This window comes from Harmonia axyridis, chromosome X (assembly GCF_914767665.1).
Source record: "Harmonia axyridis chromosome X, icHarAxyr1.1, whole genome shotgun sequence".
Lineage (NCBI taxonomy): Eukaryota > Metazoa > Arthropoda > Insecta > Coleoptera > Coccinellidae > Harmonia > Harmonia axyridis.
This window is the reverse complement of record NC_059508.1, coordinates 7,739,795-7,753,889: the sequence shown is the minus strand read 5'-3', so window position 1 is coordinate 7,753,889 and position 14,095 is coordinate 7,739,795. Positions and strand designations below refer to the sequence as shown.

At 34.4% G+C, this 14,095-nt stretch overlaps 1 protein-coding gene across 4 annotated transcripts in view; it reads right to left on the bottom strand.

The window, feature by feature from the left end:
• Positions 1–14,095, bottom strand: part of LOC123685875 (ras-specific guanine nucleotide-releasing factor 2-like) — a 136,532-nt gene that overhangs the window by 47,199 nt on the left and 75,238 nt on the right. For all 4 annotated transcript variants that reach the window (XM_045625736.1, XM_045625738.1, XM_045625739.1 and 1 more), the window contains exon 3: positions 343–474. In XM_045625736.1, the coding sequence (XP_045481692.1) occupies positions 343–474 (132 nt within the window). The remainder of the gene's footprint in view (positions 1–342; positions 475–14,095) is intronic.

The window sequence follows — 14,095 nt, the reverse complement described above, 5'->3', positions numbered from 1 at the left end:
CCCTCTTATCTCGGTTAGAAGGAATGAATATATGTAGAACTGCCTCAGTGTCACGTATTTCCATTTTCAAATGGAACACCCTATTTTAGACAATACTTCGATCTCCGGACATTGAAGCTCTGAAGGTTTCCATGGAAGATGGAATAGATAGGATGTTTATTTTCCAGCAATAAAAACCAAACATACCCATATCACATGTTTTGAAGTGTTATTTTTTGTTTGTTCATCATTCGAACCGAATATTGTATTTTACCTAATCCCTTATTTCGACAAATCCATCAATCAAATTCGAATATTTTGCATACATGGAAATACAGTTTTTCCCGAATTATTGACACTAACCTGTCTTTCGGAGCCATCCTTCATTTTGGAAGCTGTCCCTGTTGTAATGAGCCTTTCGCAGTAGCAGCCTTCCAAGAGAAGAATGCCACTAGGACGGCTGCAATGCTCGGAATCATAATAAAAGAGGAGATTCTGAAACAAAGAAAAGTATGTATGAAATGTTCGATTAAAAATGCTACCAATATAAAAAAATGGAACACTTTCAATTTGTGGAAATTTTCTATACACAATTATATTCCGCGTTCGATTTATTTAGTCATAGAAATTCCAATTCAAAGTTTTCAAAACTGCAAATTATTAGAAGATCCAGCTAGTAAGCTGTAATGAATTAATTAATTATAAGTTTTGGTACTTATTTACCCACTCTGTAGCGAAGAGTAATAAAGATTTGATAATCTGTATAAGCAAGTACGACACACTAGAAACACCCTGTATCTCGAAAACGAAGCGTTTACGGGCTCATATCCACGGGACTTTTTATTCTTACTCAAGGAATCTCTTTTTTTCTTCCGTGACTCTAATTTAGGAACACCCAGTATAAGGTGAGAACAACCAAATTGGTAATAAAAAAATTTATTCGAGTAATTCGGTTCATACTTCGTTATCAAACTTCTTTTTTTCACATAACAGACATGAGTAAACGTTGTTGTCGAAAAAATCTAAGCCCTTGATACGCAAAAATATAGAATGAAACTTTTCGGAACATCGAGCCTCTCATTCAGGATTAATCCTCAATTCAAATTACCTACCCTTTTCAATACTGTATCAACATGAAAAATAATGTTAATTTCAAACTTCATTATCAACTGCCTCATTTCCATTGCCAAATTAGGGAACTGACAACCTGTTAGTTTATGTCAGGGTGAATCGAATCTAAATAAAGCGTTCATCTTTAGAATTCTCATGAACTCCTGTAGCTTCAAGGGAGACATCTCTCTTTGATGCACGAATCAATTTTAATTGAGCACATAGATAATATATAATAATTTTATTGAGCACATAGAAAACATCATCTCGTCATCGAATAGAATGCTGGGATTTGTCCTTCGACACGGTAGATCATTTAGGAGAAATAGATCAGTTTTAACCTTATATCATGCCTTTGTGGTGAGTAAGCTCAATTTCGCATCTCCAATCTGGAACCCTCATTACAAATATTATATAAAGAGATTAGAAAGCGTGCAGCATAAATTTTTGAAACACCTTGCTTTCCGTAATTACTTTCAAATTGATAACCATGATTATGCAGAAGCTCAACAGAGGTTTAATTTGATCAGCTTGGAAGATCGTAGGAAATTAAATGATTTATGTTTGTTGTACAAAATATCGAATGGTGTCCTCTCTGTCCCGAGCCTCCTTCAGCAGGTAACATTTCGGGTTCCTGAGAGGAAGTTAAGATCTAAAGAATTGTTTGCTATACCTTTTCGTAGATTAAATGTTACACAGAATTCGCCACTATGTAGATTTATGTCAACTTTCAATTCATTGTCTCTTGATGTCGATATTTTCAATATTTCTCTTGTTCAACTGAAAAATTGTTTGAAGAATAAGTTCATGATGTGTACCTATTAGTTTATTATTATATTGTGTTTCTCTGCATTTTTTTTTTCTCTCTGGAGTGCAGGGGAACTGTTTTGTTTTCTTTTCGCGTTTCTAGGTTAAGTATTAAAATAAGTATATGTACAATGGGTTAGGTTTATATAATGCTGAGATTGTATGATGATAAAGTTTTTTGTTTTTTTGAATTGTGAATACTGTATTGGGTTGGAATACCTGTTTGTGTTCTTCTTTCTAATAAATAAATAAATAAATAAATAAATAAATCAACGAATTGCTGTGTTGTTGATGAATTCGATCCTATCTCCTCTTCCTCCTTGAAGCATTAGCGATCTGAATTTTATGCTGAAGTTTAATCACCTGAAGAAACATTCATTGATCTAAATATACGAAAGAATTCCAGAATTAATTTGAACTTTTTTTTTTGATTATCAGCGTTGCTTTTCGGATACCTAGATTTCGAAACGAATTTTCTTCAACGGTAGAGGTTAACTGAAAGAAATCATTAATATTAATTATAGAAAAAAAAAATGAAACACTAGACCATACGTTTCACAATATTTTTATAAAATATATAAAATCTCATTGACATGAATGTTTCAGGTTTCATCCCTTTCTCAAATCTGAATATAAAATAATATACACAAGTACATAAAGATTACTAGATGTCAGATGTTGAAAGTGGAGACAGGAGGAAATATGTATTACGTTTAATTTTCAACTTGAATTCACGTGATTCATGTAAGCCTTTTTTGGAAGATATAAACTTTCAACTATTCCTAGTTTATTCATCTATAGATGTTTAATTCATTTAAAGGAACATGAACAATTAACGGTTAAATTATCAGGTTTCCATCACTATTACACCAGAAACATTGCAACTATGTATTCCAGCTCATGTAACAACTAAATTTGAATGTTCTCCCATTTACTAGGCCATTATTCTGTACAACCATTCACCTGTTCGTATTAAACTGTTGAGTTGGTAAAATGTGAACTGTTTAAAAAATGCTATTATTTCATTAGTTGCTTGATATTCCTCTTGAGATTTTTGGGTATTATTCCAGTTGTTGAGATGATAATTGGAATTGTTTTCGTTGATATCATTCCCCACTGACGCTTCATCTGACATTCGAGGTCCCTTTATATCCTTTTGACGCATGTTGTTGTTATTTGGTATTGCTACGAAGAGTAATGCTGTCTTTTGATTTTTATCGACTAGTAATATATCTAGTCTGTTGTAAGAAACTGTTTAATCAGTCAGAACCGTACGATCCCAGTATAGCTCATAGCGTACGTTTTCCAGGATGGTCTCCGGTCGGTACTTGTAGTATGGATTAGTTATGTAGATGTAGAATGAATTAGTTTTAATATGGTTGCCAATTCTAGGTCTAGTAATCTTTCTATTGCATCGTTTCTCTTTATATTCATTTCCTGCAAACATTTGACATCCTTCCTTGATATGGGATTGTCTCATTTGTTGGACACCCATATCGGCATCGATCTTCAGTAATAGTTCGATCCTTTATGATATGCCTGCAGTAATTTCTCCTTGAGATCACTTGATCTTGGATGGTTAAAAGAAAACCTTCCGTTTCTGGAAACATTACACCTGATGTTAGCCAATAGTTCGACGCTTCAATGTCGACATGATCCTGGTTCACCTCGTTGAAATGTCTTCCATGCAGAAGCTTCTCTCTCCATCTCTGCAGTTTTTCTTGGTTTGTCTGGTGGTTGTATAAAAATTGCTCCTTGTAAAGTTGAAAAGGTGTTGATTCGTCTGCTTCACACAGTATTGTGTAGAACTCTGATGTATATACTTGCTTGATCTCTGAAAAATTCCCGTAGGCTTTCTATCTGCCCACAAGCAAGTTCCATGATGTCCGTTAGACCCCTGCCTCCTTTATTTCTCGGCAGTGTAGTCCTCTCAATGCAGCTTTTCGGATGGTGCTTGTTTGCTTTTGTCATCAATGTTCTTATTTTACGTTGCAAAGTTTTCGATGTCTGTTTAGCTGTTATTATTATTATTATTAATAATAATTCGAAGGCAATTGTGATATTATAATCATTTATATTAGATACCAGGTAAAATTCGAAAGAATGAACACGTTTGTGCTCAACGAATTCACGTGGTTAATTATGGGAAGAATCCCGAAACATGCATGTTAACAAGATTTTATATACACTGATCAACAATTGATAGGGATCACTTACTTGTTCTAAATTTATTTCTGAAATATTCGCTGCAAGATTATAAATTTAGTCAGATATCAGAGTATTTTCAGTTGATAATATGGTTCACTTGAGAAAAGAATGAAAAAATGGAAAGTTGGAGAGAAAAAAAGACTTTATTAGGAACACTCAAAATTCTGTGTTTGAAAAACATAAAAATTTTATGATGAAACCACAAGAAGGCTGAAGTTTCGGTTAAGCTAGTACCTAGTTGGTCTTCTACGAGCTCGTCTCAAGCATTCTACCCTACGAGGCATACTTTCGATCAAACGATTTATAAAATTTTGGGGCAAATTCGTCCAAATATCCCGTAAAGTGTTAGAAAGGTCCTCCAGGTTATTGATCGGTTGTTCTAAGGTTGAAAATTGTCTAGACATCTCAGACCAGACATGTTCGATGCAATTCATGTCTGGATAGCGAGCTGGCCAGTCCATCCTATCAATAGCATGAGTTTCTAGCGCTTCATTAACCAGACGACTAGGGTGTGGACGGGCATTATCGTCAATTAAAATGAAATTCTCGCCCACGGCAGCCGCAAACGGAACAATTATGGGTTCAATAATCATATCGTGATATCTCTGGCTGGTCATGTTGGTGTTCTGCAGAACAACCAACTCTGTGCGTTGGTTCAAACAAATGCCTCCCCATACACATATAGAACCTCCGCCAAAAGCTGTTGTGGGTACCATAAACTGTTCTGCATACCTTCGACCTCTTTCCCTCCAAGCAAGAATACGTCCATCGGAGTTGACCAAACGAAATCTAGACTCATCCGTAAATAAACATCGGCTCCAATCTTCAAGTGTCCAATTGCGGTGCTCCTCAGCACATTGCCGTCGATGAACCCGGTGTTCCCTATTCAAACGGGGATGTTGTACCCTCCTACGTGCTCTCAAACCACGAACATGTAGTCTTACAGTCTGGTTCGAAATTAGAACTCCTGTTGCAACTCTCAGTGATCTATTGAGCCGCGACGCCGGGTAAGTGGAATTTCTCCTAGCATTAAGGATCAAAAGACGATCTTGGGCAGCTGTTGTACTGCGCTGCCGACCTCCCCCATGAACATAAGTTACTGAGTCGTTTTGGATGAACCTATTCCAAGCCCGACTCACGACACTTTGCGAAACATTCAACCGCCGGGACACTTCTCGCTGGGACAAACCTTCCTGTATCCACCGTATGATTTGGTACAGTTGCACAGGAGCCAAACGTCTTCTCGGCATGACTGATAAGCTGATATTGTTCTCATTTCTTCAATTATTGTAACCTTATATGTTTGAACGAGAGAAAAAAACAGATTCAATAACAAATACCACATTGCTTTTCACTCCACCTGTAACAGCCTACAGATAATAATCGATTTTGTGAACAAGAGCCGATGAAGTGAGGAAGACTTTGATATAATCAACTCAAAACATCTTACTTTTTCCTTAGAGAACATATAATGTACAGATATTCACGAGATAACTTGAAAAAAATACAAATGAAGAGAAGTTCATAAGTGATCCCTAGCAATTGTTGATCAGTGTATTTTATTAATAATTGTGAAACGTATAGTCAAGTGTTTTATTCTATTTTCTTTTTTTAATATTAAAGTTATATTCCACAAAGTGATATGCGAGGAATCAATTTCCAGAAAATATTTTGTTGGGAAATTTTTTTATATACTGCTGCACGTGCGGCTTTCGAATTTCCATAATGCACAGCCTCTCGTTTCTTCCTTTATTCTGGCCGACAATACCGGCTCAAAGCGCTCCGAACATCTGCGTGATTGCAACGGGTGGTGGTAATAGAGCATCGCTTGTCAGAACGGATCGCTGCGCATCAGAAAACCCGTTTCTTCTAATTGGCTTCATCGTGTTATCTCCGGAGGATCTATTAGGTGTTTTATTAGCTGGAGATGATTTTTATTTGAAACGAAAAAATCAGAAATACTGATTATGAAGTTTTAATGAGTCTACTCGATGAAGGATATTCAATATAAATATGAACAAATGGACAATTTTGTGTCTATTCCTTCACAATAAAACGTCTTTAAAATATATTTAGTTTATTTTCGTCTTGGAATATAATTCCAATTCTAAAAATGACGAAATTAATAAACAACCAAAAGAAAATTCACGAATTACTAAAACTGTACAGGGTGGGCAAATTTCGATGTTTTAGCACTACAACTTTTGAACCAGAGGAGATAGACAAAACCTGATGCCCTATTCTCGGTCTCTTTTCCTGAGAAACTAACAAATGTAGTTTTCATTTTTGGCCACTTTCTTTTGTTTGATGAACTTATGACTCAGCGCCCCCTATTGAAAGCAGTAAAAACAAATTTATCATGACTATATTTTGTCCTCAATCAATAAGATATTATTTTTCAGACCAGATCTAATTTGCTCAAAAATGTTGAGCCAAACTGAAGTTACAGGCATTTCACTCAGTCAGATTTCTCCCTTTCCCCTACCCTTATTTGATGTCGTAAAATCGAAAGTGACAATTCAAAAAGATAGAGAATTTTACAAGGATTAGAGTGATGATATTTTTTCTTCAACTTCATATGAAACATTTTCGAGTAAAATTCATTTTTCTACTCGACGATAGCTATCACCCCCCTTGCGGTAGAGGTATGAACTTCAAAACAATTTCCAGTGTGTTTTCTTGTACATTTTAGTGGTAAAAAATTTTACCGCAAGTCTCTACGATGAGTGGATCCTGAGATATAGCCGCTTACCTCGCTTATTTGCCCACCCTGTACAATGGCTTTAAATGGTGCTTCAAAAGTTGAATTCAGTTGATAGATGCATTTTTCTTGAGTTAGACCACGTCGAAAGTCATCATTTCCCTAGCTCGGAAATTTTCACGAGTTAAATCTATATTTTGACAGAGATGAAACTTTCAATTTACTGTAAACAATAAAAATTGTGCTAGTACGTCCAAACGTTATTAGAACTTATAACACAAAAACTGTCAAATTTTACGATGTCATTATTAGATTTCACCTGGCTAATTTTCAATACATAAATAGTACCCCTCGTAAATCTACTTCACCAAAATTGCAATTGAGAAACTTCAAACTCACTAAACGTAACTGTTTCTCTAGTATGGAATCACAGAGAAAGCAATCACTTCAGGTAGTCATAGATTTCTTTCTTCTTATTCTCATGAAATAGATATAACAAACGAAATTTACAATCGAAAAAACAATTTTGGAAATTTTAAATATATATAATTGTATTATCAAATACAAAAATTCTGTCGTTATGTTAATTTGGTTATTCAATTTGTTAACTGTTCTCTCAATTTGTACAGTTATAGTTATTTGTAGATTTTCTTTTGGTCGATTATTAATTTTGTCATTTTTAGAATTGGAATTATTTTTCAAGACAAAAATAAACCGAATATATCATAAAGATGTATTATTGTGAAGAAATAGGCACAAAGTTGTCAATTTTTTATAGAAATACTGATGTTGAGTGAATATAATTCATTATTTCCAAATCACCCCTAATGTTTTTATGAATATCAACGCATGGATGAAGGCACTTTTATGTATCAGATGTCCCAAATTCGTTGTCTAGTAAGGGGATCTCAGAATCTCTTAGTGGTAGAAAAAAATTGATATATTATAGATTTGCCGTGCGAAACTAATGACAATGCAAAATAAATCATAACACCATTGGATTCTACTGACAAAGTGCCTGTAGCATGTTTTGTTTCATGTTGATAGCATCAATAATAAAAAAGTTATGAGAACTTCATTTCACGCCATTTTCCAATTTTCTTTCATAGGTCGAAAACAGAGTATTTTCACCAAATGAATTCTCTCAAAAATCGAACCCGAAAATGTGCTATTTATTTTTTTTGTTAGCTCAAAGGGATTCTGAGATCCCCTCTGTAGACAACAAATTTGAGACACCCTATATACAAAATAAAAAACGCTCAAAGAAACAATGATACAGCTTTCATCAACAGAGAACTTGTAATCAGGGAATTCTACATCCAGTTGACCAAGTGGGTGGACCGATAAAGGTCAATTGATCTGTTGAAGCCATGCATGACGAAAATATATGTATATGTATGTATATTCAATCGAATTCGACAAGTATGGAGGTGACAAAATGACGCACGAAACTTCCTTTCTGACAAGAGTCCCCGCATCGCACAATTCATCTTTTATAATTTGGTTACTCATGATAAAATTGAAAGATCTTCTAGTATAACTGACAGGCTCCAGGAACCCTATTCATACCATCGTGCGATTGATATCCAGAAAAATTGACATGAAAAATAAAACCCGAATTCAATCCATTCTACATAGGCGTACAACTTTGATTCCGCCGTTTTTACCAAAATTAGAGGAGTTATTGTAAAAAACTTACATACATTTTTGATTCAAAGTATTGTCCATCGCTGGCCACTTCTTTCTCCCATCTTTCGGGCAACGTACGAATTCCGCGTCGAAAAAACTGGTCATCTTTTGAAGCGGTCCACGAATTTTGTATTTTATTTCGGCAGTTGGTGTGACTGTTAGGAAAATTGACATATTCCGGAATTTGAATTTTAATCGTACGTTTCGCATTTTGGAATAATTAATAATTACGTATTAAATTCGTGAATGAACTAGTTTAGTGATGTTGATAATACTATATTTGACACGATAGAATTAAAATATGGAGCAAAACTGATAATTCAGTGAAAAAATTTTGAAAATCCATCAATAAATGACTGAGAAATAGATTATTTAAATTTACGTATTTGAGCGCGGAACGTCTTTGGTCTGTGACGTCACGGCACTTTCCTGTGATCGCTATACCATAAATTACGTTCAAATACTTAGCCGCGACAAGGCTCTCGCGCCGTTTGTAGTTGTGCAGTGTAGTTTTAACTCGAGTTTTGTTTTTATGTCACCATAATGGAAGAAGGCTTCGTGAAAGGACAAAGTGACAATTTGCCTAAAATAGATATATTCGCAGTGATGGAGTTTTTTTCTTCAAAACAGTGCTGAAATAAAAGGAGTCAAACTTTTCAAGTAAGTATCTACTTTTGAGTTTGCTTCATCATGGTTCAACTTATAACGATGATTTATTTAAAAAACGTTTCATAAACAGTTTGTAGTTGAGTACTGGTTGTTGAAGTCTATCAATGGCAAAACATATTTATGTGAGGAGTAAAAAGTAAAAAGAGAAAAAAGTAATTCATATGTATGTATATAGTAAGTTATTTCAGCCATCGTGTAACGAACAAAACACGACACGAACGGCACAAGTGATTGTACACCAATGAATTCGTAAGCACTCTGCGAATACCAGTCGTCTACTGTGTGACGTCACGCCACTTACACGTACTATGAAATTATTCTTCCAAGCGCAACTTCAAAGTCCCATAACTTTTTCATTTCTAGAGATATTTCAATGATTCTTCCACATTTTTGTTTCATTTTACTTAAATTTTCAGAATTAATCCCTAACAAAAAAATGAAAACTAGTCCATTATGTCTGACGAAATTGATTTGACACCTCCAGAATCAAGAGAAATTGCTAATAATATGGCAAATCATTTCACTATATCCAAATTATATTATATTGACAATGAAAATTGACAATGACATTCGACAGAATCGGAAGTCAGTCTAGACACCACAAAACGAAAATTTAACTGGAAACAATGCTGTAATGAGTTCATTACAGCTTTCAGAACTGTAATGAACTCATTACGATACTGAAATAGAGAAAACCCATTTTTCTATACATGCGTGATAAAGTTATTATCCATATCATAAAATACTAGCTATGGGTGCTGGAAAACCACGTTCGAACCTTTGTAGAGCACAAACGGAGCAGCGAAAGTCCGCTGAATCGATTGGATACGCTTTTGAACCCGAACTTCCCTTAATATACAGAGCCCCTCACAAAATACCCAGCGAAACGCTAAGAGGGAGAAAATTCGAAACAGGGACAGATTTTCTCGTTCTGTGCATATTCGTCATTCTTCTTCGCATTGTTCTCATTGTTCTTATCAAGTAGTAGCACCCAGAAAGCGAAAGTATTGTGATGGATGAGGTTACCAACTTTTCTACTCATCCGGTTATTTCACAACAAAAAAAACTTTCCGTTCTTGAAAAGTTATCGCGGATGATAGACAGATGTAAGGGTGAGATACTGTCCCCGACAACAACATCACTCGATATCGCATTGTAATTCTTTTTTGCAACTATTGAGCCGCATCATTCAAAACTGACAAGACAGTTTTAAAAAGAGAATAGCTCAAACTGCAATAATCTCTCGAATATTCTAAGATAACAAAAATTTTTTTCGTAATAGATATTTCAGTGGAAAAACAAGCAAGGGCGTAGATATTTTTTTTCTTGGGGGAAGTTGTCGAAAAAAAAATTGACAACGAAGTTTCAACCAAATTACTTGAAATAATTCTTATCTTATACTGGAAGTTTTGAGAGATTCCTTGGATGATTTCAAAAATAAAATGGCACATATATATAACCCCGTAAACGCTTTGTTTTCGAAATACAGGGTCTTTTTTGTAGTCCTACTTTTTTGTGATGCTTAACCAGTTTATCGAATCTTTGTTAATCTTATCTACAGATTTGATAAATAAGAACCAAAACTTATAATTTATTCATTCATCCATCACAGCTACCTTATTGCAACTTTATAATAATTTGGATTTTCCTGAGAATTCTATTGCGGATACGACAAAACTACAACAAACCAAAAAATGTAGTACTTCACCAGAATTTCTTTTGAAATTTTTCTAAACTACCAATGCATCACAAAAAAATAATTCTGGAGGAAAAAAGCGGGTACCTTCCAGAAAAAATTCACCCTGTAGATTTGCATCCAAAATTAGGATATCACATAATGAAAATTTCAAATCGGAATATCTATGCCAATTCGAGTTAAATATCTCGTGAAGGGAAGGTGCTATGAGAGAAAACTTGAACTTTAAAACCTGTAGCTCAAAAACAAAGCGTTTGCCGACTTATGTTATAGGACTTTTGTTCCAATTTAGGAACACTTTATAGATACAGTCAATTCAGAACTGATGATTTCACAAATAAATCGCAATTTGTATGAAACAGAATAAATTGTACCTGCAACACAGCCCAGACAATTTTTCGATGCGAATTACTGAGTTCAGTTCTTCGATAAGTACATAATAAAATTTTGTGACGAGAATCATACAAAAAACCGACAGGAAAGTGTATACCGATGATGAATGCAAAATCACAGATGGCAAATAAGAGGCAATGCCGAGAAAGTGGATAAATAAAGGAAAATAATAAACTTTGCACAAAGACGAGCTCGTAGTGCAATAATAGTACTCATCTTGAAAGCGATAATAAACTCATAAACCGTAAAGGGGTCCGATTTTTTACTGTCGTGTGGTTTTCAAAGGAAAGTATAGTATATTATTCAACGAGCGGTAATGTTGGTCATAACTCACGCAGATGATGTTTGCAGCACGAGCCGCAGGCGAGTGCTGTAATTCATCAAGTGAGTTATGACCATTACCGCAAGTTGAATACTATACTTTATCTACGACTATATAAATAAATACTTAGAAAAAAAAATACAGACTTAGAATATGGACAGAAGAAACGAGAAATAAACACATATGCTCGATCCCGTACAAGAGAGATGGAAACTTAGTGCCACCAATCACAATCGAACTAGCTTCGGCTAGCTCGAATCCAGTATTGAGTACAGACATAGAACTTTATTGATAAACCTTAATAGTTGCCTATAAAAATGCATTAAAATATACCAAAAAATATTCCCTGTAAACGATGACTCAATGATCTTACTGCTACACCAATCTCGAAAAATTTTTCAAACTCCTTTATTTTTTCGGGAAAATAATTCTATATGGTAACATTAGCTGTTTGTTTTTTGGGAATGTATACCTATATAATATTTCATCTTCACTATCTGAATTAATCGCTTCTATCAAAACATTCACAATATTTAGATATCAACTTAATTTGAAAACGTCAAGAGTGACATTCCCTCGGACATTCCTCCCCTCAATAACAATAATGGAATGTTCCTTTTCGGCCAATCGAATAGAAGCTGAGAAGTATAGAAGCACAGATCCATATTTTTCGATTCATTATAGTGAGTTATAGCAGTGAGTTATTATAACTCACGGTGTTTGTTAATAGATACTATTAATTGCTCAAAAGCAGTTGAATAATGAATATATAATTCAATAGGAGTAGATAAAAATAATTATTATTGGTTCATTTCATGGAGAAATTATCGTTCTTCGCCTTTGTGAGATTTCTGAAATTTTATATTTTGTAAATCTTGGGAGGGGGGGGGAGATTACACCCAGTAGGTACCCCTCCATTTCTACGCCCTTGAAAACAAGTGGGGGTTGAAAGGTAATTGATTCAAACGACGATGACAAAATAAATATCACTTCACCTTATTAATGACTATTTGTTTATCACCGGTTCCTTTTTGGAGAAGTCCATCCAATCTTCGTTTTGATTCACTCGTGAAATAAATTCACCTTCCATACAGTTTCTGAACTGAAGCCAAGTGAATATTTTATTATCGTTCAGGAATATTTTACCAATGATAAATAAAGAGCGTTGAAGATATTCACTGAACTCATGCCTGAATATCCTGTCACTTCTTCATATATTATTGCTTGCTAAGCAATTGGCCATCGACTAAAGGTCTTTCAGGTATTTGAAAGATTTTGCAAAACTCTCGATGTTTCAAATATGTAGAAATATCTTTGAAAAATAGCATGATTCTTGGTTCCTACTCAATATTCGTGTCATAGATCCTTTTTTAAGTATTCATTCGTTTTGAACGCGTTTGTTTCACAAGTTACTTTTCTACTCAAACTTCTATTGTTGATATTGGTATTGAAACTCGGCTTCGATTTTGTTTTCTATATATGCAAATTGAATTCATTCTATGGAATGAGTCCATTCAATTCATTTTAAATTCGGTAATGCAACGAACAAAAAGGTAGCTAGGTACCCATGAAATGGTGAAAAAACCTGCAGTCGAATGTTATTTCTACCAGAATCAATGCAAATCCATCAATAGGGACTAATAGCCACCGCATTCCGAAAACAATTAAAAAATACCAACCCACTCGCTGATAAACAGAACAAAAGCATGCCTGAAATAATCCAATATTGTGGTTTCAATTTGACCAAATTGCAATATCAAAAGATGAGGAAGATCTTTCATCATTAAAAAGTATTTCGTTAATTGGTATTTGTTTCAGAGGAGAATGTATGCAAGAAGCATTTGACCGATGGAAACCACATCACTGATTTTGCGTCAGTACCGTTGGAGCGCTAGTTCATTTATGCGCCGCTGAAAAACATATGTATGTAAAGAAAATCACGTTTTCATTGTTGTGTTTTCCTTTAGTTTTTATTCAAGCTTCCTGGAATGTTGGAATTCCATTAATTGGAATGAGGCTTATTGTTTTATTGTTGTTGTTAGTATATCCCTCTATTTTTTTGGGAGAAGGCAATTAAGTCTTTGATTCAATTAAATCAAACTCATATGTATACAAATATGAAATGTTGTTTATTATGATGTCATTGTTTTCGATTAGTTTATTTATATGATATTATAGTCTCTAATGGGATCCTTCTGAAATTTGGCAGGAATATTCACTAATTTTACATAAATAAACCAAATCTAGTATGATCTGATTTCACGAATACATATATTGTTTTGTTTTTCGATATTCTACACGAACTCCATATTATTCTGGTGATGCGTTGAACATGGAAATTCGCATAGAGAAATTGTTATTATATATCTGCGAACATAATTTCAGATTGATTGGAGCTATTGTCACTGAACTATTAGGTTTTATTTCACACTGTGTTTTTATGGTTCTGATCACCTTCTGGCTACCAAAAACTTCAGCAATTCGGCAAATTATTCTAATGAACCAAGTTGAAATGAATACC